Source organism: Oncorhynchus tshawytscha, linkage group LG30, assembly GCF_018296145.1.
Source record: "Oncorhynchus tshawytscha isolate Ot180627B linkage group LG30, Otsh_v2.0, whole genome shotgun sequence".
Classification (NCBI taxonomy): Eukaryota; Metazoa; Chordata; class Actinopteri; order Salmoniformes; family Salmonidae; genus Oncorhynchus; species Oncorhynchus tshawytscha.
The window spans coordinates 15,112,881-15,136,997 of NC_056458.1; the positions used below are offsets into that span (position 1 = coordinate 15,112,881).

Below are 24,117 nucleotides of genomic sequence, written 5' to 3' on the forward strand. Positions count from 1 at the left end.
ACGGACAAAAATGGAACAGTGATGAGGGTGTGTTTGAAAAAGCCAATAAGCTGTCTCAGCAAATGCATGTAATTGATGTCCAGAAATGTTGTACACATACACATGCTGTACAAAGGCACACTACTACTAAGTCATGCATGTGTCTGGTAGGCATTTCTTTCCTGTGCAAATGGTCATACTGTAGCACAAATGACACGTGGCTACATGAATTTGAAAACTGCTACACTGTCAAATTTGACTAGCTTTGTAACTTTTCGCTTGAAACATGAAACTGCTAAAAGTTCCAAATATAGAGGAAGTTCCTTACAAATTAGGCGACCTTGAACGCACCAACATTTTATTGCTAGGCTGGCTTGCGCTAGGTAGGAAGGCAGAATTACAGAATGTGCAAAGTTTCTTCGGGAAATAGCAACCGAAATTTTAATAAAAGTCGTTTTTAAAAAATGAATCTTGTTTAGACCAGCACCCATTTCTTGGCATTGGACGATGGAGCACATTTTAACGCCAAAGGTAGGTGGCCACTAGCTAACGTTAGCCAGTGATGCTAACTGGCAATAACTAACGTTAGTTAGCTAGCAACTACGCTAACATTACCTGACTTCGTTATCTAGCCTGTTACGTTTCATAGGATAGTTTTAAAACTGAATAATCTGCCAGCTCTCTGATTTAGCTACATAACACTGTTAAATTAGTCATGTTTGATTGTTAGCTAGCTAGCAACTATAGTTGTCATGAGACTGACCGTCACAACAAGCAACAGCAAATACGCTAGCTAGCTAACTAAAGTTACATTCCTGCATGTCAGCACACCTGTGTTGGAACCTCTAGGTCTCCAGGATTTCCTGGTGTTGGTTTTAGTAAGAGTGCTTGGAAATAATTTCTCAGCCATTCATTCACCTGTTGATATTTGTTATTCAGAGAATGGCATGTGGTGACTCAATCTGTCCTAATGTCGTTTTTATTTGAAATACAGGTGGAAGAAGTGAAATTGTTGGATCGATACACTGCAAAGAAGCCAGCCATTGGCACTCTCTATCTAACAGCAACCCATCTAATCTTTGTGGAGACCTCCTGTAACACTCGCAAGGAAACCTGGGTATGACACTTGCTCAGAGAGCATGGCAAGGGTTTGAGCGCCAAAGGGGTGTAATTGCCTGGTATGAAAGCAACCCATGGCCCTTTCCCATACTATGTACACCTTCACTGTTCACATATATGAAGGCACTGGATAGGATATAGACTAAGTTGGTGTGTAAGCAACTACAGTGGGGCAAAAAAAGTATTTAGTCAGCCACCAATTGTGCAAGTTCTCCCACTTAAAAAGATGAGAGAGGCCTATAATTTTCATCATAGGTACACTTCAACTATGACAGACAAAATGAGAAGAAAAAAAATCCAGAAAATCACATTGTAGGATTTTTAATTAATTAAATTTGCAAATTATGGTGGAAAATAAGTATTTGGTCACCTACAAACAAGCAAGATTTCTGGCTCTCACAGACCTGTATTTTTTCTTTAAGAGGCTCCTCTGTCCTCCACTCGTTACCTGTATTAATGGCACCTGTTTGGACTTGTTATCAGTATAAAAGACACCTGTCCACAACCTCAAACAGTCACACTCCAAACTCCAGTATGGCCAAGACCAAAGAGCTGTCAAAGGACAATAGAAACAATATTGTAGACCTGCACCAGGCTGGGAAGACTGAATCTGCAATAGGTAAGCAGCTTGGTTTGAAGAAATCAACTGTGGGAGCAATTATTAGGAAATGGAAGACATACAAGACCACTGATAATCTCCCTCGATCTGGGGCTCCACGCAAGATTTCACCCCGTGGGGTCAAAATGATCACAAGAACGGTGAGCAAAAATCCCAGAACCACACGGGGGGACCTAGTGAATGACCTGCAGAGAGCTGGGACCAAAGTAACAAAGCCTACCATCAGTAACACACTACGCCGCCAGGGACTCAAATCCTGCAGTGCCAGACGTGTCCCCCTGCTTAAGCCAGTACATATCCAGGCCCGTCCGAAGTTTGCTTGAGAGCATTTGGATGATCCAGAAGAAGATTGGGAGAATGTCATATGGTCAGATGAAACCAAAATATAACTTTTTGGTAAAAACTCACCTCGTCGTGTTTGGAGGACAAAGAATGCTGAGTTGCATCCAAAGAACACCATACCTACTGTGAAGCATGGGGGTGGAAACATCATGCTTTGGGGCTGTTTTTTTGCAAAGGGACCAGGACGACTGATCCGTGTAAAGGAAATAAGGAATGGGGCCATGTATCATGAGATTTTGAGTGAAAACCTCCTTCCATCAGCAAGGGCATTGAAGATGAAACGTGGCTGGGTCTTTCAGCATGACAATGATCCCAAACACACCGCCCGGGCAACGAAGGAGTGGCTTCGTAAGAAGCATTTCAAGGTCCTGGCGTGGCCTAGCCAGTCTCCAGATCTCAACCCCATAGAAAATCTTTGGAGGGAGTTGAAAGTCCGTGTTGCCCAGCAACAGCCCCAAAACATCACTGCTCTAGAGGAGATCTGCATGGAGGAATGGGCCAAAATACCAGCAACAGTGTGTGAAAACCTTTTGAAGACTTACAGAAAACGTTTGACCTCTGTCATTGCCAACAAAGGGTATTAAAAATTGTAGGATTTTTAATGAATTTATTTGCAAATTATGGTGGAAAATAAATATTTGGTCAATAACAAAAGTTTCTCAATTACTTTGTTATATACCCTTTGTTGGCAATGACAGAGGTCAAACATTTTCTGTAAGTCTTCACAAGGTTTTCACACACTGTTGCTGGTATTTTGGCCCACTCCTCCATGCAGATCTTCTCTAGAGCAGTGATGCAGAGCAGGGACTGTTGCTGGGCAACACGGACTTTCAACTCCCTCCAAAGATTTTCTATGGGGTTGAGAACTGGAGACTGGCTAGGCCATGCCAGGACCTTGAAATGCTTCTTACGAAGCCACTCCTTCGTTGCCCGGGCGGTGTGTTTGGGATCATTGTCATGCTGAAAGACCCAGCCACGTTTCATCTTCAATGCCCTTGCTGATGGAAGGAGGTTTTCACTCAAAATCTCATGATACATGCCCCCATTCATTCTTTCCTTTACACGGATCAGTCGTCCTGGTCCCTTTGCAGAAAAACAGCCCCAAAGCATGATGTTTCCACCCCCATGCTTCACAGTAGGTATGGTGTTCTTTGGATGCAACTCAGCATTCTTTGTCCTCCAAACAGGACGAGTTGAGTTTTTACCAAAAAGTTATATTTTGGTTTCATCTGACCATATGACATTCTCCCAATCTTATTCTGGATCATCCAAATGCTCTCTAGCAAACTTCAGATGGGCCTGGACATGTACTGGCTTAAGCAGGGGGACACGTCTGGCACTGCAGGATTTGAGTCCCTGGCGGCGTAGTGTGTTACTGATGGTATTCACTAGGTCCCCCCGTGTGGTTCTGGGATTTCTGCTCACCGTTCTTGTGAACCATTTTGACCCCATGGGGTGAGACCTTGCGTGGAGCCCCAGATCAAGGGAGATTATCAGTGGTCTTGTATGTCTTCCATTTCCTAATACTTGCTCCCACAGTTGATTTCTTCAAACCAAGCTGCTTACCTATTGCATATTCAGTCTTCCCAGCCTGGTGCAGGTCTACAATTTTGTTTCTGGTGTCTTTTGACAGCTCTTTGGTCTTGGCCATAGTGGAGTTTGGAGTGTGACTGTTTGAGGTTGTGGACAGGTGTCTTTTATACTGATAACAAGTTCAAACAGGTGCCATTAATACAGGTAACAAGTGGAGGACAGAGGAGCCTCTTAAAGAAGGTCTGTGAGAGCCAGAAATCTTGCTTGTTTGTAGGTGATCAAATACTTATTTTCCACCATAATTTGCAAATGAATTCATTCAAAATCCTACAATGTGATTTTCTGGATTTTTTTCTTTTCTCATTTTGTCTGTCATAGTTGAAGTGTACCTATGATGAAAATTACAGGCCTCTCTCATCTGTTTAAGTGGGAGAACTTGCACAATTGGTGGCTGACTAAATACTTTTTTGCCCCACTGTATATGCCCCTTGGTAGCAGGGGTGGTGCCACAAATATTAGGCCTACACCTATCTGGGTTTCTGCCAATATTGAAGTGGTAGGGAACTTAAAAGCCAGGACTCAAGATTAATAGTTTTTGGTTTCACTCTCATCTTCACCAGATGTTACACCATCTCATAGCCACAGTAGAGAAACTCCCTCTTACAGCCATGGGATGCCCACTTCACATTTCCTGCAAGAATTTCCATGTGGCTCACTTTGTCATTTCTAGTGAGAGGGACTGCCAAAATGTTCATCAGTCCCTGGTCAGACTCTCCCAACCAGGTACTTACAGTAGCATTCCAGATCAACCCTCCTCCCTTTCGGGGAAAAACAAAATTATGATCCACTGTGAATATTTATACAATTCGTCCATACAGTAACATTGGACATTTTTTTATAGGGAAAGTGGAAGAGTTGTATGCTTTTCTTTACAACCCAAAACAAGATGAAGATGAGAGAAGAAATGGTTGGGGCTTTATTGACTCAGCCATGGATTTCAAAAGAATGGGATTGCCCAATGAGTTTTGGGAAATGACAGACCTCAACAAGAACTATGAGGTAAGTTAAGCAATCATATGCCTTTCAGACTCTTTATTGGATTTGCTTTTTTGTCAAACAAATGCTGTCTTGCCTCCCCCATGCAATTCTTTAGTTTTGCATTAGCTTCTCATCAAGCAAAGGCATTTGCAACTAATGCATGCACACGTTATTCTGTTCCCTCTGGATTGCTTAGCTTTGCAGCACATATCACTCAGAACTGGGCATTCCTAAAACCGCAAGCAAGGGCACAGTCTTTGGGAGTGCCAAATTCAGGAGCAGGGGGCGCATTCCTACTCTCTCCTACTACCACAAGGAAAGTAATGTAAGTTCAGACTCTCCCTTATTTAATGCAAGGTTCAGTCTCATCTCTGCGCATGCTATACTTACTGTATCTGTTAACCCTCCTGTTGTGTTTGTTTAATGTTAATTAATTCTGTGTTCCCGGCCCAAAATGACCGTCCCATTATAGCTGATTTATAAATCCATAATAATACATATATTATCACCTAATGTTGTTAAATCTTTTTATCAACTTAAGTTCTTGTGAACATTACACGTTTTGAACTTCTATTTGCTATTTATGGCCTGTAGGCCTCATTGACCTGAGCTCATACAACTCGTTTTTGAGTTAAAAAAAAAAAAAAAAAGCATAATGTATGGATTATTTTGACTACAAATACTCAGATGAAACATATTGTGCACTGGTGAAGACTCTCCTCACCAGTGTCATGATAAAATATATGGTCAAGAGCCTCACATACAGTATATCGTTTGGTCATTGTGCTGCCACAGAATGAATCGTAAGCAAGGTCTCAAAAAAGCTTTATGTACCAGAGCTGCGAGAAAAGTTGTATATATTATTGCGACAATGTTGCAATTGTTTGTGAGAATGCCAACAGGTGTGGTTCTCGTTTGGGGGAAGATTATATTGGAGAAAGGTTCCCGTGGGGGTTGCCATGGAAGCCAAGAAGGGGAGTGAGGTGTTTGTATGTGTGTACTCAAACACACATGCATGTGGGGGTCTGGGAGAGGAAGTGTGTCCATCTGATGAATGGGCATGTGCCTGAACTCAATTTTATACATTAATTGTAGTCTCACCCATTCATTTCTAAAGACTGGTCATTTTTGATCGGGAATACCACAGGTGTACAAAAGTTAAATAAAACACACAAAATGTAATGAAAATTATCAAAATGTATTTTGTGTGTTCAAATGCCCTGTGTGGACAAAGTCATGGCACCTTATGACAATCAGATTAAATTAACTACATTTTTCAGAGAGAACTTGTAAATCGGTCCAATTCAACCGGAACACAGCAGGAGGGTTAATGATTACAATGGCATTCCAAATGCACTTCATGGTGAAGCTGTTTTGGTTTCCCCCTCATCTACCAGGCTGCCATTTGCCGCTGTAGCCAGCCCCTATCCGGGTTAAGTGCTCGGTGTGTAGAAGATGAGGAGATGCTACAGGCAATCAGCCGGGCTAATCCCAAAAGCACCTTCATGTATGTGGTGGATACCAGGCCTAAGGTAATAAATACGCTTTCAGATAATTGTATTGCTAATTTCCCCTGTATGTTTCAATTGCCCCATCCTAATCCAAACCATCCTACTTTTTTCCCCAGTTGAATGCAATGGCCAATAGAGCAGCAGGGAAGGGATACGAGAATGAGGACAACTACTCAAACATCTGCTTTCAGTTTGTGGGCATTGAGAATATCCATGTCATGAGGAACAGTCTGCAGAAGCTTCTGGAAGGTTACTGTCATTGCTCTCACATTAAAACGAGGAACCATAATCATTGGATGTAATGGGTTATACTTATGAATCATTTACTAAAGTGAAAAGTCATTTTGCAGCATGGACTAAAGACCAGGCAAAGTTCATGCTCGACAAAGTCAAGTTTATAAGGTGCTTAGTTGTCATCTTCTGTTTTCAGTGTGTGCTATGAAGTCTCCAACAATGAGTGACTACTTGACGGGACTGGAGAATTCTGGTTGGCTGCGTCACATCAAGGCTGTGATGGATGCTGGAGTATTTCTGGCTAAGGTAATAGACATCCTGCCATGTAGCGATCTTCTTAGTTCAATATAAACACAGCAACACATTCTTATTTAGTACCTATAACCTTAGAAATGTATGAAAACAAATCATTTTTTTGCTTTGTATCCATCTAGTTTTTTAAACTAGCGTGTATGATGTGGTTCTGAGCTATCCTTTGTCTCTGCTAAGGCTGTGGCTGAGGATAAGGCTAGTGTGCTTGTACACTGCTCAGATGGCTGGGATCGCACAGCTCAGGTGTGTTCTTTGGCAAGCATTCTCTTGGACCCCTTCTATCGTACCATCAAGGGACTCATGGTGAGAACAGAGTGGTTTGCTTACATTATCTTGACACTGAGTATTTGTTTGCTGGACAACACAGTTATTGTCTACAAAATATAATGATTTTAACACTATTTAAACTCTCATTCTGTTTATTTCTTATTTTAGGTTTTGATAGAAAAAGAATGGATATCTATGGGGCATAAATTCACACAAAGGTATTAACATCTAATATATTTGGAACAAGGCTAATCATCTAACCATGTTGGTGTCTGCTAAATTACACAACTTTGAGACGAAAACAACTGAACTATTGGACAAGCTAAAACCCAGATAAGTCTTAACATAAGATTTTCATGGTATACATAGGACATAAGAAGATAACAGATATATTATTGAGTTGCAGGTGTGGGCATGTGGATGGGGATCCCAAGGAGGTGTCCCCTGTATTCACCCAGTTCATTGAATGTCTTTGGAATCTCATGGAGCAGTACCCCTGTGGCTTTGAGTACAACGAGAAGTACCTTTTGGAAATCCACAACCATGTTTACTCCTGCCAGTTTGGAAATTTCATTGGCAACTGCCAAAGAGAGCGAGAGGAGATGCGGTGAGGAGTCTTCTGAAATAAACTGCAGTGCCTATGCAGACATCTGATTTCCTTTTCTTTAGTAGTCATTTCCGATTTGGAGGTTTTAATCTGTTCGTGAACAATTTATCCTTTCAATCTTCAGACTTTATGAGAGGACCTTCTCAGTTTGGCCATTTCTCTGGGAGAACCGCCATCAGTACAGAAATCCTCTGCACAAATGCTCATTAGGGAGGGAGGTTCTGAGGCCAAGCACATTGCCGTTGAATTTCAAGTAAGTTCTCATTGGTTTCCTGAGTTTTCCACTATGAGCAAATAAATATATTGTCAATGTACATGAACAATATCTGTACAGGAGTATTTTTTTCAAACATTTGAAATTGTGTTTAATTTGATAGAATACCAATTGCATTATTTATTTGACAGGTTTTGGTGTGGCATGTATAATCATTTTGACAAGGGCATGCAGCCAAAGCAGTCCATTCTGGATCACCTGTTAACCATAACACAGAAAAAGGCAGAGGGTGAGAAGAAAATGACAGATCTCCAGATAGTAAGTGGATATAGATTTTTCTAATGGCACATGTAAAAGCTTTCTTGGGTGGCTTGAATACATTTCTCCAATATGTTCATTCCTCTGTAGCAGTTGGCAGTCATGGATGGGGTTCTGGCAGATCAGGGCAGTCCAACAGGCACGCCACCTGAACAAACCTCTTTGTCTCCTGTATCGGTTAGCCACACAGCCGAAAATGCTAAACCACTCATGAATGGCGCTGCAGTGGAGGAGGCTGAAATAGAGTTGGTACCTACTGCAGGGAGCGAGAAGATGGAACCAGTAGCTATAGAAAATTGAGTTACTGCCACAAAGGGCACAGTTGTTTCCATGGAGATCAAATATGTCAGAGGAGGGACAAAGTTCCTCTGAAATAACCACTGAAGCAGTTAAGCTTGTGGCCTGATTATCCAATCTGTTAGTTGACTGAGCAAATTACAGCCTTATTGATGAAACAAATTCTGATCCAATTCTTTAGCAGCCATAGAAGTTGGAACATTTATTTAACAATTTATTTTACAACCTTTTTGGGGGGATAAATACAGTGTCTTTGGAAAGTATTCAGACCACTTGACTTATTCCACAGTTTGTTACGTTACAGCCTTATTAACAGTTTTTACATATGTATTACTATGTTATGTTATGTTTACTCAGCACTTTGAAATCGCTGCCAAAGGTGCTTCAACAGCCTCGAGCTACACGCTTGGTACACCTGTATTTGGGGAGTTTCTCCCATTATTCTCTGCAGATCCTCTCAAGCTCTGTCAGGTTGGATGGGGAGCGTCGCTGCACAACTATTTTCAGGTCTCTCTAGAGATGTTCAATCAGGTTCAAGTCCGGGCTCTAGCAGGGCCACTCAAGGACATTCAGAGACTTGTCCCAAAGCCACTCCTGCATTGTCTTGGCTCAATGCTTGGTTTCATCAGACCAGAGTATCTTGTTTCTCATGTTCTGAGATTCCTTTAGGTGCCTTTTGGCAAACTCCAAGTGGCCTGTCATGTGCCTTTTACTGAGGAGTGGCTTCCGTCTGGCCACTCTACTGTAAAGGCCTGATTGGTTTGGCCGGGCGGCCAGCTCTAGGAAGATTCTTGGTTGTTCCAAACTTCTTCCGTTTAAGAATGACGGAGGCCCTTCAATGCAGTAGATTTTTATTTTGTACCTTCCCCCAGATCTGTGCCTCGACACAATTCTGTCTCGGAGGTCTGCGGACAAATCTTTCAACCTCATGGCTTGGTCTTTGCTCTGAAATGCCCCGTCAACTATGGGACCTTTTTATATAGACAGGTGTGTTCCTTTGCAAATCATTTTCAGTCAATTGAATTTACCACAGGTGGTCTCCAAGTTGTAGAAACATCTCAAGGATGATCAATGAAAACAGGATGCACCTGAGCTCAATTTCGAGTCTCATAGCTGAATACTTATGTAAATAAGGTATTAATCTTTATTTTTTATACATTTGCAAAAATGTCTAGAATCCTGTTTTTTTTCCGCTTTGTCATATTGTGTGTAGATTAGGGGGAATACATTTTTTTAATTAAAAAAATCTATTTTAGAATAAGACTGTAATGTAACAAAATGTGGAGAAAGTCAAGGGGTCTGAATACTTTTGGAATGTCATATATATATATATATATATATATATATACCAGTACCAGTCAAAAGTTTGGACACACCTACTCATTCAAGGGTTTTTCTTATTTTTTTCTACTTTGTAGAATAATAGTGAAGACAAACTAATAACACATATGGAATCAGGTAGTAACCAATAGTGTTAAATAAATCAAAGTATATTTTTATATGGGTGGGCAGGTAGCCTAGTGGTTAGAGCATTGGACTAGTAACCGAAAGGTTGCAAAATCGAATCCCCGTGCTGACAAAGTACAAATCTGTCATTCTGCCCCTGAACAAGGCAGTTAATCCTCTGTTCCTGGGACGTCATTGAAAATAAGAATTTGTTCTTAACTGACTTGTCTAGTTAAATAAAGGTAAAATAAATATTTGAGATTCTTCAAAGTAGCTACCCTTTGCCTTGACAGCTTTGCATGGTCTTGGCATTCTCTCAACCAGCTTCATGAGGTAGTCACTTGGAATGCATTTCAATTAACAGGTGTGCCTTGTTAAAAGTTCATTTGTGGAATTTCTTTCCTTAATGCGTTTGAGCCGATCAGTTGTGTTCTGAGAAGGTAGGGTTGGTATACAGAAGATAGCCCTATTTGGTAAAATACCAAGTCCATATTATGCCAAGAACAGCTCAAACAAGCAAAGAGAAATTAGTCCATCGTTTTAAGGCATGAAGGTCAGTCAATGCAGTTTCTTCAAGTGCTATGATGTAACTGGCTCTCATGAGTAGGACCGCCACAGGAAAGGAAGACTCAGAGTTACCTTCATTAGATTTAACTGCACCTCAGACTGCAGCCCAAATAAATGCTTCACAGAGTTCACTTAACAGACACATCTCAACATCCAACTGTTCAGAGGAGACTGCTTGAATCAAGCCTTCATGGTCAAATTGCTGCAAAGAAACCACTACTAAAGGACACCAATAATAAGAAGAGACTTGCTTGGGCCAAGAAACACGAGCAATGGATATTAGACCGGTGGAAATCTGTCCTTTGGTCTGATGGTTCCAACCGCCGTGTCTTTGTGAGACGCAGAGTAGGTGAACGGGTGATCTCCACATGTGTGGTTCCCACCGTGAAACATGGAGGAGGAGAAGTGGGGGTGCTTTGCTGGTGACACTGTGAATTATTTCGAATTCAAGGCACATCACAGCATTCTGCAGCGATACACCATCCCATCTTGTTTGCCCTTAGTCCCACTATCATTTGTTTTTCAACAGGACAATTACCCAACACACCTCCAGGTTGTGTAAGGGCTATTTGACAAAGAAGCAGAGTGATGGAGTGCTGAATCAGATGACCTGGCCTCCACAATCACCTGACCTTAACCAAATTGGGATGTTTTGTGATGAGTTGGACCGCAGAGTAAAGGAATAGCAGCCAACAATACTCAGCATATGTGGGAACTCCTTCAAGACTGTTGGAAAAGCATTCCAGGTGAAGCTGGTTGAGAGAATGCCAAGACTGTGCAAAGCTTTCATCAAGGCAAAGGGATCTCAAATATAAAATATATTTTGATTTGTTTAACACTTTTAGGTTACTACATGATTCCTACATGATGTGTTATTTCATAGTTTTGATGTCTTCGCCATTGTTCTACAATGTAGAAAATAGTAAAAAATTAAGAAAAACCTTTGAATGACTAGGTGTCCTCCTTGCTTGCACATGCTTTTTCAGTTCTGCCCACAAATGTTCAATATGATTGAGGTCAGGGCTTTGTGATGGCCACTCCAATACCTTGACTTTGTCCCTAAGCCATTTTGCCAAAACTTTGAAAATATGTTAGGGGTCATTGTCCATTTGGAAGACCCATTTGCGACCAAGCTTTAACTTCCTGACTGATGTCTTGAGATGTTGCTTCAATATATCTCCATTTTCCCCCCTCATGATGCCATCTATTTTGTGAATGCACCCCCACAACATGATGCTGCCATTCCCGAGCTTCACGGTTGGGATGGTGTTCTTCAGCTTGCAAGCCTACCCCTTTTTCCTCCAAACATAATGATGATCATTATGGCCAAACAGTTCTATTTTTGTTTCATCGGACCAGAGGACAATTCTCCAAAAAGTACGATCTTTGTTCCCATGTGCAGTTGCAATCCGTAGTTTGGCTTTTTTATGGCAGTTTTGGAGCAATGGCTTCCTTGCTGAGCGCCCCTTCAGGTTATGCCGATACAGGACTTGTTTTACTATGGATATAGATACTTTTGTACCTGTTTCCTCCAGCATCTTCACAAGGTCCTTTGCTGTTGTTCTGGGATTGATTTGCACTTTTCGCACCAAAGTACGTTCATCTCTAGGAGACAGAACGCGTCTTCTTCCTTCCTTTTTCTGAGGTCTTGGTTGATTTCTTTTGATTCTCCCATTATGTCAAGCAATGAGGCACTGAGTTTGAAGGTAGGCCTTGAAATACATCCACAGGTACACCTCCAATTGACTCAAATTAGATCAATTAGCCTATCAGAAGCTTCTAAAGCCATGACATTTGTTTGAAGTTTCCAAGCTGTTTAAAGGCACAGTCAACTTAGTGCATGTGAACTTCTGACCCACTGGAATTGTGATACAGTGAATTATAAGTGAAATTATCAGTCTGTAAACAATTGTTGGAAAAATTACTTGTGTCATGCACAAAGTAGATGTCCTAACTGACTTGCCAAAACTATAGTTTGTTCGCAAGAAATTTGTGGAGTGGTTAAAAACTAGTTTTAATGACTCCAACCAAAGTGAATGTAAACTTCCGACTTCAACTGTATTTAGTATTTTATAGAAACCCACTCTATGGCATAATAAATGTTGAGGCTCTGTATGAATCAAGGATACTGAAATACTCCCCAACAAAGGGAATATGCTGTAAAAGTATAGACCTAAGTTTGGTTTAATTTTGCGATGTAATGATTGTTAAAGGTGCAATATGCTAAAATTCAAATAGTTGTACCTTATATCAGTTTCACAAAACAAGCAGTCATTGTGTAGAGAATCATTTCACCATCTATCCTGCTAGAAAAATATGTTTTCCATAACCAATTATATTGTATTTTCAGCTGTTTGAATCTAGTGTACCAAAACTAAAGTGAAAGACTCAAACAAAACTTAAGAACGGGGAGAATAGAAGTAGTGCACATAGAACAGATATACCACTTCTTATACTTGCTTTTAATGAGAATGACAGATCTGTAACTCACTTTTCTATGTGACTTTGGTTGGGTCGCCCAAAAAGTTACATATTGCAGATTAAATGAGAGATTCCCTGAAAATAGTTGTTTTTATGCATTTTATAATGCCCTTTTATTCTACTGCAAACATGCTGAATATGCTCTACATGTGTCTTTGTTATTTGCAACAACATTTTAATGAATTGATATCTGCCTTTTCTTGTCACTTTCTTGAAATGCCATTTTGTTGAAAAGGACCAAATAAATGCTCAACTGTTTATGTAGAAAGAATAGCACAGCCTGAACAAATTGCAATGCATGGATCTTTTTCAAACATGTCAGAGTACGAAAGAGGCTGTACCAGAGATGAGGCATGTGTGAATTTAAAAGCAATGATCAAATGTGTTTTATATTTTTTTGCAGGTTTTTCTAGAATATTGAGGCCAGTAATATAAAGTGTTCTTTCTCATCTGTGATTAAGGTTGTGATAATGCATAGTTTGTGATCAACTGTAACAAATTTATTTCCAACAAAATGATTGCACTTTTATTTGTTTGAGTTGCCAAACCACATTTTTAAGGCAATATAGTTCATCTGAATGGACTGTGTGTCATTGTAGCATGGAGCAAATTACATTCTGTTTACATTCTCCATAATCAAGTGCAACCTGTGAGACGGAGCAAGAAAAAAATACACCAGCCAGAGGGTCATTTCCATTATTTCAGGGGGCTTTGAATGTGAGAAGTTCATTCTAGTGTATAAAGGGAATTTGCAAGCAGTTAATTTGATGTAATGGAAATGTGTAGGATGTTAAATGTAAAGGGAATTTATATACTGCAATGTCACTGTGCAGGAAGAGCAATCAATTTTCAATCAAAAGTTGAGCAATGAACACCATGCTGATGGGAACAATTTTTGTACAATATAAGTTTCTGAATATTCTTAAATGTATACCCAAAATGTGTGTGTGTGTGTGATGGTATTTGTTTTGAGCTAGAGAATCATGTGTTGGACTCCTAATTGAATCCCTTTGCTTAATGATGGGCATTTTGTCTTTTCCGTTGACCCTTTTGGAAATGATCGGAATATAGTGACTTGCAAAAGTATTCATCCCCCTTGGTGTTTTTCCTATTTTGTTGCATTTACAACCTGTTATTTTTATTTGGATTTCATGTAATGGTGTTACACAAATTAGTCCAAATTGGTGAAATGAAAAAAATAACTTGTTTCAAAAAAGTCAAAAAAATGAGAAAGTGGTGTGTGCATATGTATTCACCCCCTTTGCTATGAAGCCCCTTAATAAGATTTGGTGCAACCAATTACTGTCAGAAGTCACATCATTTGTTAAAGTCCACCTGTGTGCAATCTAAGTGTCACATGGTCTGTCACGTGATCTCAGTGTGTGTGTGTGTGTGTGTGTGTATATATATATATATATATATATATATACCTGTTCTGAAAGGCCCCAGAGTCTGCAACACCTCTAAGCAAGGGGCACCACCAAGCAAGCGGCACCATGAAGACCAAGGAGCTCGCCAAACAGGTCAGGGACAAAGTTGTGGAGAAGTACAGATCAGGGTTGGCTTATAAAAGAAAATGCCCCGAAATGTTGAACATCCCACGGAGCACCATTAAATCCATTATTAAAAAATGGAAAGAATACGGCACCACAACAAACCTGCAGCACAAAGGGCAGCCCACCAAAATTCACGGACCAGGCAAGGAGGGCATTAATCAGAAAGGCAACAAAGAGACCAAACATACTCCAATCTTCACTGTGGAGCTTTGAAGCTCTTTCAGGGTTATCTGTTCATAGGACCACTTTAAGCCGTACACTCCACAGAGTTGGGCTTCACGGAAGAGTGGCCAGAAAAAAAGCCATTGCTTAAAGAAAAAAATAAGCAAACACGTTTGGTGTTCTCCAAAAGGCACGTGAGAGACTTCCCACACATATGGAAGAAGGCACTCTGATCAGATGAGACTATAATTGAGCTTTTTGGCCATCAGGAACCACCCTTCATTACCCCAAGAATACCACAGTGAAGGGACTGGGAAACTAGTCAGAATTGAAGGAATGATGGATGGTGCTAAATACAGGAAAATTCTTGAGGGGAAACTTGTTTGTCTTCCAGAGATTTGCTACTGGGACGGAGGTTCTCCTTCCAGCAGGACAATGACCCTAAGCATACTGCTAAAGCAACACTCAAGTGGTTTGAAATGTCTTGGAATGGCCTAGTCAAAGCCCAGACCTCAATCCAATTGAGAATCTGTGGTATGACTTAAAGATTTCTGTACACCAGCGGAACCCATCCAACTTGAAGGAGCTGGAGCAGTTTTGCCTTGAACAGGCAAAAATCCCAGTGGCTAGATGTACCAAGCTTATAGAGACATACCCCAAAGGACTTGCAGCTGTAATTGCTGCAAAAGGTGGCTCTACAAAGTATTGACTTTGGGAGGGTGAGTAGTTATGCATGCTCAAGTTTTCTGTCTTTTTTTGTCTTGTTTGTTTCACAATTAAAAATATTTTGAATCTTCAAAGTGGTAGGCATGTTGTGTAAATCAAATGATACAATCTATTTTAATTCCAGGTTGTAAGGCAACAAAATAGGATAAATGCCAAGGGGGGTAAATACTTTCGCAAGCCACTGTAAATGTTTGATTCCTACAAATGGTTTGTAGTTGAGATACCAGTTTTACATGGAATTGTACGTTTCCTGCCGAGTATGCAATATTGTCCAGGGATAATCAATATGCTATGGAGCTTTTGCCATGTTTATAATGTGTAGCCAGTTTAAGTATCCCATATCCCCTCAGTTTACACCATTTACAAATAGGCCTATTGAAAACAGTGTGATGAAAATTAGTACAGTAGCCATCTTATATACTAGACAGGAGTAGAAGTAAATAGTCCATGAGCGAGGGGTGTTGGTCGGGCTCACCTGGGGTGACAACTTCTCTGTGATTTTCTTAAAAGTCTATGTCACTAGAGTTGGAAAATGTGTGATAGCAGTGCAGCAATGGGTGATCTCTGTGTTTCTTTCGTACCTCCATCCCTTTAAAGGAGTTCTCCTGTACTTTTTTTTACACATTTAGCCAGTAGTTCTGAAAGTAAATCTCACAAGCCAAAAGTGGTCCCTGAAAATTGCTTACTACTTCTAGGGGTGTAACGGTACACCCTACCTACGGTTCGGTACGTTTTGCGGTTTTGGGATCACGTTTCGGAACAGTGGAAAATTAAATGCCAACATTTATGGTAGTTAATTTTTGTATTTAAGAAAATACGAAGTGTTGGTATTCCTGATTCCATATATGATCATGAGTCATAATGCCTGATAAGAGCACAATCAGAAATACCAACACAGTATTTTCTTAAATGAAAAGACAGTTACTCATCAACAACACTAAAATAATGTGCAATATGTGTGTGAAATCAACATGTAAACATGGCTCAGACATTGTATATGTAACCGATATGAAATGGCTAGCTAGTTAGCGGTGGTGCGCACTAATAGCATTTCAATCGGTGACGTCACTCGCTCTGGGACCTTGAAGTAGTTGTTCCCCTTGCTCTGCAAGGGCCGTGGCTTTTGTGGAGTGATGGGTAACGATGCTTTGTGGGTGTCAGTTGTCTATGTGTGCAGAGGGTCCCTGGTTCGAGCCTGTGTCGGGCGAGGGGATGGACAAAAGCTATACTGTTACTATGCTAGAATGTTTTCTTGCAGAGAAAAATAAACTGAGTGTACAAAACATTTGTATTTATTAAGGATCCCCATGGCAGCAGCTATTCTTCCTGGGGTCCAGCAACATTAAGGCAGTTATATACAATAAAAAATATGACATGACATTACATTTCATAACACTTTTCACAACACATTAAGTGTTCCCCTAGGCCACTACTCTACTACCACATATCTACAATACAAAATCCATGTGTGTGTAGAGTGCATGTGTTGTGTGTGCGTGTGTGTGTGTGTCTCTTCAGTCACCGCTGTTCCATAAGGTGTATTTTTTTTAAAAATATTTTTGAAATCTGATTCTACTGCTTCAGTTACCTGATGTGAAATAGAGTTCCATTATAATGCACTGTCTGATGTCGCAAGGATCTGTACACAATTTCTGGAATCTGAGCATTTCCCAGTTCTTCCATGGCCTGCATACTCACCAGAATTGTCACTCATTGAGCATGTTTGGGGTGCTCTGGACCGACACACCAATGTACAGCAACTTTGCACAGCCATTGAAAAGGCCACAATCAACAGCCTGATCAACTCCATGCGAAATAAATGTGTTGCGCTGCATGAGGCAAATGGTGGTCACAACAGATACTGACTGGTTTTCTGATCCACTCCACTACTTTTTTTGTTTTGTTAAGGTATCTATGACCAACAGACACACATCTGTATTCCCAGTCATGTGAAATCCATAGATTAGGGCCTAATGAATTTATTTCAATTGACTGATTTCCTTATGTGAACTGTAACTCAGTAAAATCTTTGAAATTGTTGCATTTTAATATTTTTATTCCGTATAAATCAACTGAGGTGAATAAAGCCATAGCAACCAATGTGCTCTTCTCCAAATAGCTTTTTAGAGTTTTTAAATTGTATAGAAGCGCAGTAATGAGCTTCAACGTTCTTAACATTTCCAAGAGGATAGCCCAAGGGTGTGTGATTCAACTGAGTGAGTATGCCTGAATAGAGACATCCAGAGAGGATGGGTAAGATAGCTAGAAACACAAGAAATCCTATGGTTATTAATTGTACTGCACTGATGGAACATAAATCCCAGAAAATAGATGCGGTAGTGGCAGCAGCAGATACATTTTTGGGTGTAGAAGATTTTAGTGCAGATGATCTACAGGGGCGTTAAGAGAATTGGTTCCATCCTCCCAGGCTGTTGGCTTGGACTGGGATCTGGTAGGGATAGTTTTTGTTTGGTATAGTGTTGATATGTGTAGGGTTAGATGGTGGTAGAGGTCTTCACGGGTCCACCAGACCCAAAATTCTGAGATCTGACCTGGGATCTGAGCAGGTTCTAAATTCTGACATTTGTCTTGGAATTTGGTTCGGGTCTGATAATTGCCACGGGTCTCGGGTATGTTCAATTAAAACTGATTTACCGACTGGACCAGTCCTTTTGTTCATTTAATGTATGAGGACTCATGAGAACTGTGTGAGCTTGTTATGTGTCAGCCAATTGCAACTCAACAAAACATATCTTATGAACGAGTATATTGAAAAGAAGCCGACGAGGAGAATGTCCTCCGGACAGGTTTTAATATTGTAGTGGACAAAGATGAGAACAGTAGCGAGGCCAAATGGACTATGTGCAACTCTTTTCAGGTTTGTTCAATTTCCTGAATTAAAAGAATGTACTTATGTATATTTATTAGGGGGGTTAGAATACATTTTTGCTGTATCGGTCTGCTAATAGAAGACTAACAAATGCCCAGTGCACTAGTTTTTTTAAGGAGGGGGGTGTTATTATTTTATGTTTTTATTCCTAATTTTTCAGGCGGTGCTGCATCACCCTCAGCACCCCTACTTCCTGCGGCTCTGCTGCCCAGGACCCTGCCCTGAACTTTAGTCACTGTTGCTAGCTAGCCACCCTGTACTCAATCATGCACTTTAGAAACTGTTGCCCTGTGTATATTACATAGTCATTGAACACTGGTCACTTTAATAATGTTTACATACTGTTTAACCCATTTCATATGTATATACTGTATTCTTGTCAAGGCCTATCCTTTATAACTACGGCGGTACGCATCTTTTTTTTATACATATACTGACCATAATGTCTATACACACCATCATATAGATAAATATATATATATTCCGGACTCTGACATTGTTCGTTCTTATATTTCTTAATTCCATTATTTTTTTAAAGAGATTTGCATGTATTGTCAGGTGTTCCTGCACTGTTGGAGCTTGGAACGTAAACATTTAGGTCCACCCGAAATAAAAATGTAGTAAATATGTGTACGCGACGCGTCCAATAAAATTTGCTTTGATTTGAATGCGCGCGCTCACTGCTGTCTCCACGACACGGCCCAGAACTACATCGACTGTTGTTCATCTGTCAAGGTAACAAATGTTTGCCCGTTAGATAGTCATGTTACTGTTTGAAAATTGTCTCGTCTTGCAAGTATTGACAAAGACAATATGAGTTTATCTGTGTTGTTGACTTGTCCCTAGCTAATTAGATAACACAGCCGCATCGATTAGCATAGGCATGTATTAGTTAGCTAGCTAACTTAGCCAATTTAGCTAGTAAGCTAGCAAAGCTTGGTGATGAACGGTTTTGACTGGTCTCTTCTTAAAATGTGATTTTAAACCTAATCTTATGCCTAACCTTAAATTAATAATAAAAAAAACAACATTTTAGATGTTTTCATGAATTTTTACGATGTAGACCATTTAGACTTTGTGGATGTGGTAACTAGTGGACACTGTTCTGACTAGGTAGAAGACGGCTACGACCGGAAGTTACTTTTTCGTAGTAGGTTAGAAGAATTTACGCAGCAGGTTAGGATAATTAACGTAGCAGGTTAGGAAAAGGGTTCATGTTTGGCTTAAAATGATCTGTGCTCACAGAAATAATCGGATATGGATTGTTAGTCAGGAAGTCAACTAACTAACGTTAGCTTCTTCACCAGTTCGTTTTTATAGTTATTTGCTAGCAAACATACTAATATTTAGTTATTGTCAAAGATGATTCCGTCTATTGTACATACTGTTAACTAGCTAGATTCACTTTGGTGCAAATGTCTGCCGTATCCTTCGTCATAGAAAAATAGCTAGCTAGGTAATGTTAGCTAGCTATCAACAGCCTTTTAACAACAAAAAATGATACCAGTATAACTAGTTGATGCTCATCATTTTGTATAACCAACAGTGTGTGTATTATGGATATTATTGCTTTTATGATGGTGTTTTTCTTTCTTATTTTGAAACAGATTTCTATGATCCAGTTTAAAGAAGTTCTAGAAGAAAAAGACAACGGTGAAGGTCAACTGCTCCATCAGGCAGTGTCCAACAATGATGACAGACTCCTTGATGAACTGCTCTCTCAAGAAAAGTACAGAAAGTTCATCAACTGTAGGAGCGGCTGGGGTATCCCAAGAACACCTTTACGAATGGCTGCATCTAAAGGTCATCTCAGGTGTCTGCAGGTTCTGCTGGCCCATGGAGCAGAGGTGGACTGTCTAGACGTGAAGGCTCAGACTCCACTTTTCACAGCTGTCTGTGGGAAATACTTCAACTGTGTTTTAGCCCTACTCAGGGCAGGTGCTAACCCCAATGGCAGCTTGTATAACAACTGCTCTCCGGTCCTGACTGCAGCCAGGGAAGGGGATGTTGAGATTTTGAAGCAACTTCTTAAACATGGTGCTGAGGTCAACTCCAGATCTAAAGTCTTGCTGTTTACTTCAAGTGCCAGTGTTTCTAGTGGTCCCCTCTATCTGTCTGCTGTGTATGGACACTTAGACTGCTTTAAAGTATTGCTTCTCTATGGGGCTGATCCAAATTACAACTGCACAGATGCAAAACTACTGAGTAAAATCAAGCAGCCGAAGACCGTGCTTGAAATGTGCCTCAGACATGGCTGTGGGGTGGAGTACATCCAACTTTTGATTGACTTTGGTGCAAATGTCTACCTCCCCACTCTCATCATAGAAAAGTCCACAAAGCAGAATGAGGCGGTAGAGCTGCTGCTGCAAGAAAGAGGTAATGCAGGAGTTATGCTGTTGATGACTTTGGTATTCTCCTATTGATTTCTGATTTCTGGTGATGTTTTTATTGACATTAAACAAGCATCTGTTTTTTTTTATTTTTTTTTTATAAAATTGAATTGCTACTTGTCAATACAGTACTGAACTGCTTTGCTGACAGAGCAGCATTTGACTATTTGAATAGGCTATTGAATCTTGTGTATGTGTAATAACCAGTTTTAAAAAATGTTTTAACTCTTAACTGAAATTCAATTGTTATTTTTGCTAGGTTTTCCCAAGTCCCTTGTATCACAGTGCCGACTTGCCATCCGAGGATACCTCAGGAAGATCAACAGAATCCAGTCCATTGACCATTTGGAAATGCCATCAAGCATGATAAACTTCTTGCAATACAAATCAGTCCCAACAATTGCTATGCATCTCTGAGAAAGCATATCTTGTCCCTATGCTTTTGCTACATGAAACATAATGCTTACTTTTTTCAAAACATTTCATAGTGATGTTGAAATGGTACACATTTGTTGTCCTGCATTTGAGAATAGTTGTGTAATGTTTATTCTCAATGTTTTCAATCAATTATGCAATCATGTTTTCATTTTCTTGTTTTATCCCTCTTCCATAATATATGTGGGAATTTTTTTGTAATACTGCAATGTCAGCGTAAAATAGAATGTACAGTAGAAATGACAACCATTAAAATGTCTTAAACTAATTTTGCATCAGAAAATATGTATTTTATTTTTAAACATTATGTGCGTACACTATGTATGATAAAGTATTATATAATTATGTGCAAGGTGCTTTACACTTATATATAAATATGTGTACAAACAGTTAGGAACACCTTCCTAATATTGAGTTGCACCCCCTTTTGCCCTCAGAACAGCCTCAATTTGTCAGGGCATGGACTATACAAGGTGTCAAGCTTCCGCAGGGATGCTGGCCCATGTTGACTCCAATGCTTCCCACAGTTGTGTCAAGTTGACGGTGTCCTTTGGGTGGTGGACCATTCTTGATATACACAGGAAACCGTTGTTTGACAACCCTAGCAGCGCTGCAGTTCTTCACACTCAAACCAGTGCTCCTGGCATCTACTACCATACTCTGTTCAAAGGCACTTACGCCTTTTGTCTTGACCCTTCACCCATTTGGCAGACGCTTTTATCCATTGCGACTTACAGGAGCAATTAGGGATAAGTGCCTCGCTCAAGGGTACATCGACAGATTTTTCACGTAGTTAGCTCGGGGTTTCAAAACAGCGACTTTTTGGTTACTGGCCCAATGTGCTTAACCACTAGGCTACCTGCAGCCCTTAGAAACAATCAATGTCTCAATTGTCTCAGGCTAAAAATCCTTTAACCAGTCTCCTCCCCTTCATCTACACTGATTCGAAGTGAATTTAACAGGTGCCATTGATAAGGGATCATAGCTGTAAAGATGGTGGAAGTGGATTCTGAATCTAATGGCCTAGAATCAAGGAGAATTGGAATATTGTCCAAAAGAAAGGAAAACGGAGCAATGTAGAGTATAGTGAGAATGTCACTTCATATATTGTAGTAGTACTGTTTGTAAATGAGGAGCAGCTGATCGACTTACCAAGCTTGAATCCATTTGAGATATCCAAACTGGTGGAGAGAGTGGGTAGAGTTAAGGCTGTGAGGATCAAGAGACGCGGGCTGGTTTTGATTTGTTTGTGTTTCTGAGGATCAGAAGAAACGTGTGTTACGTCTCACCCAATTTGATAAGTTTGAAGTGTTGCGTGTGTCTCTTAGGAACAGGGCACCCCTCAAGGGGATTATGTCCGGTGTCTTGTGGGAAGTATATTTTGAACAGAAATATTCCTGGTGTGATTGATGTACGTCGGATGAATTGTGTGGTGAATAAAGAAAAAGTTAAACCTATCTGTTCTTTTGTTTTTTGATATGGAGTCTCTCCCTACTCAAGTACAGTTAGGGTATATTAACTACAGAGTTCTAGCATTTATCCCAAGACCAATGCAGTGTGATCATTTTAAAGCTTTTGGTCATGTGTCAAGTGTTTGCAGAAGGGAGAAGCCGAGATGTCCAAGTTGTGGAAAAGATCATATGTGTTATAAAAGTGATGAAAATGTGACTTTGCAATTGTGGTGGGAACCATGAAGTCACATCTTTCAAGTGCCCCACAAGGGTGAAAGAGAATGATGTGGCCAAAGTCAGGGCTGTCCAGAGCATATCATATGCAGCTGCTGTTAAAAGGTTTTGAGGGTGTGAATGGTGCACTTGAAGAGTCCATGGTGGTTTATAAGCCTTCACTGCTGGCTGCAGGGGTTGACTTTCACCAGAAGGATCCTGACTTTTTAAAGGTTAAGAAGGTGAACTTTGTGGTCTTTATGGCTATGGTGATAAATGGCCCTGCCAAGGTGGAGAGAAGGTCCAGGAAGATAGAAATCATTGTGGAAGAGCTAAAGCGGTTCCTGGGGCTGAAGGATTTCTCGGCAAAGGACTTACATGGAATATTGACACAAGACGTACTCTAGAACCTGAGAAGGGAGATATGGGGAATTGAAATAAGGATGAAATGGGAGTTTTGTTTTGTCAATGTACATTTTATTTGGTTGGATTAAGTTAGTTTCCATATCACGTATCGGTTTTCTTTTTGACCTTGTTTTGATTTCAACCTGTCCAGTTGGTGGCAGCAATACATGTTTTTGGTTTGTAGTCTGCCATAAAACCCACAGAAGAAGAAGGGATCATAGTGTTCACCTGGTCAGTCTGTAATGGAAAAAGCAGGTGTTTCTAATGTTTTGTGCACTCGGTGTATGTATGTATGTATGTATGTATGTATGTATGTATGTATGTATGTATGTATGTATGTATGTATGTATGCATATATTATTGACTGAGGGTGTAACTGAAGCTACAGTGGGGCAAAAAAGTATTTAGTCAGCCACCAATTGTGCAAGTTCTCCCACTTAAAAAGATGAGAGAGGCCTGTAATTTTCATCATAGGTACACTTCAACTATGACAGACAATGAGAAGAAAAAAAAATCCAGAAAATCACATTGTAGGATTTTTAATTTATTTGCAAATTATGGTGGAAAATAAGTATTTGGTCACCTACAAACAAGCAAGATTTCTGGCTCTCACAGACCTGTAACTTCTTCTTTAAGAGGCTCCTCTGTCCTCCACTCGTTACCTGTATTAATGGCACCTGTTTGGACTTGTTATCAGTATAAAAGACACCTGTCCACAACCTCAAACAGTCACACTCCAAACTCCAGTATGGCCAAGACCAAAGAGCTGTCAAAGGACAATAGAAACAATATTGTAGACCTGCACCAGGCTGGGAAGACTGAATCTGCAATAGGTAAGCACCTTGGTTTGAAGAAATCAACTGTGGGAGCAATTATTAGGAAATGGAAGACATACAAGACCACTGATAATCTCCCTCGATCTGGGGCTCCACGCAAGATTTCACCCCGTGGGGTCAAAATGATCACAAGAACGGTGAGCAAAAATCCCAGAACCACACGGGGGAC

The 24,117-nt window shown here is 40.3% G+C and overlaps 2 protein-coding genes across 4 annotated transcripts; both read left to right on the plus strand.

Moving 5' to 3' along the window:
* Positions 1-280: 280 nt before the first annotated feature.
* Positions 281-8,843, plus strand: mtmr8 (myotubularin related protein 8). 2 transcript variants are annotated; one of them, XM_042309654.1, is made up of 14 exons: positions 281-510; positions 974-1,096; positions 4,213-4,375; positions 4,494-4,651; positions 4,827-4,955; positions 6,028-6,162; positions 6,258-6,390; positions 6,572-6,681; positions 6,865-6,990; positions 7,123-7,172; positions 7,361-7,561; positions 7,686-7,814; positions 7,967-8,093; positions 8,187-8,843. In XM_042309654.1, exons 1-14 carry the CDS (start codon positions 487-489, stop codon positions 8,391-8,393), a joined length of 1,815 nt encoding a protein of 604 aa, XP_042165588.1. In that variant the 5' UTR covers positions 281-486; the 3' UTR covers positions 8,394-8,843. The 2 variants fall into 2 exon arrangements, with proteins under 2 accessions (XP_042165588.1, XP_024275985.1); XM_024420217.2 differs by having other exon boundaries at positions 289-510; positions 8,184-8,842.
* A 10,002-nt stretch (positions 8,844-18,845) lies between these two features.
* Positions 18,846-21,311, plus strand: asb12a (ankyrin repeat and SOCS box-containing 12a). 2 transcript variants are annotated; one of them, XM_024420215.1, is made up of 3 exons: positions 18,846-18,953; positions 19,826-20,594; positions 20,868-21,311. In XM_024420215.1, the coding sequence occupies exons 2-3, from the start codon at positions 19,832-19,834 to the stop codon at positions 21,023-21,025; spliced, it is 921 nt and encodes a 306-aa protein (XP_024275983.1). In that variant the 5' UTR covers positions 18,846-18,953; positions 19,826-19,831; the 3' UTR covers positions 21,026-21,311. The 2 variants fall into 2 exon arrangements, with proteins under 2 accessions (XP_024275983.1, XP_024275984.1); XM_024420216.2 differs by lacking the exon at positions 18,846-18,953 and adding an exon at positions 19,289-19,674.
* The last annotated feature ends 2,806 nt before the right edge of the window (positions 21,312-24,117 follow it).

What these genes read in the sequence shown, in the direction of transcription:
- mtmr8 (XM_024420217.2), top strand. Translation starts at nt 487, where the DNA reads ATGGAGCACATTTTAACGCCAAAG. An exon ending in ACACTCGCAAGGAAACCTGG is followed by an intron (nt 1,097 to 4,212) that starts GTATGACACTTG and finishes CATCTTCACCAG; the next exon opens with ATGTTACACCATCTCATAGC. An exon ending in TGGTGGATACCAGGCCTAAG is followed by an intron (nt 6,163 to 6,257) that starts GTAATAAATACG and finishes TTTTTTCCCCAG; the next exon opens with TTGAATGCAATGGCCAATAG.
- asb12a (XM_024420215.1), top strand. Translation starts at nt 19,832, where the DNA reads ATGATCCAGTTTAAAGAAGTTCTAGAAGAAAAAGACAACGGTGAAGGT. An exon ending in GCTGCTGCTGCAAGAAAGAG is followed by an intron (nt 20,595 to 20,867) that starts GTAATGCAGGAG and finishes TATTTTTGCTAG; the next exon opens with GTTTTCCCAAGTCCCTTGTA.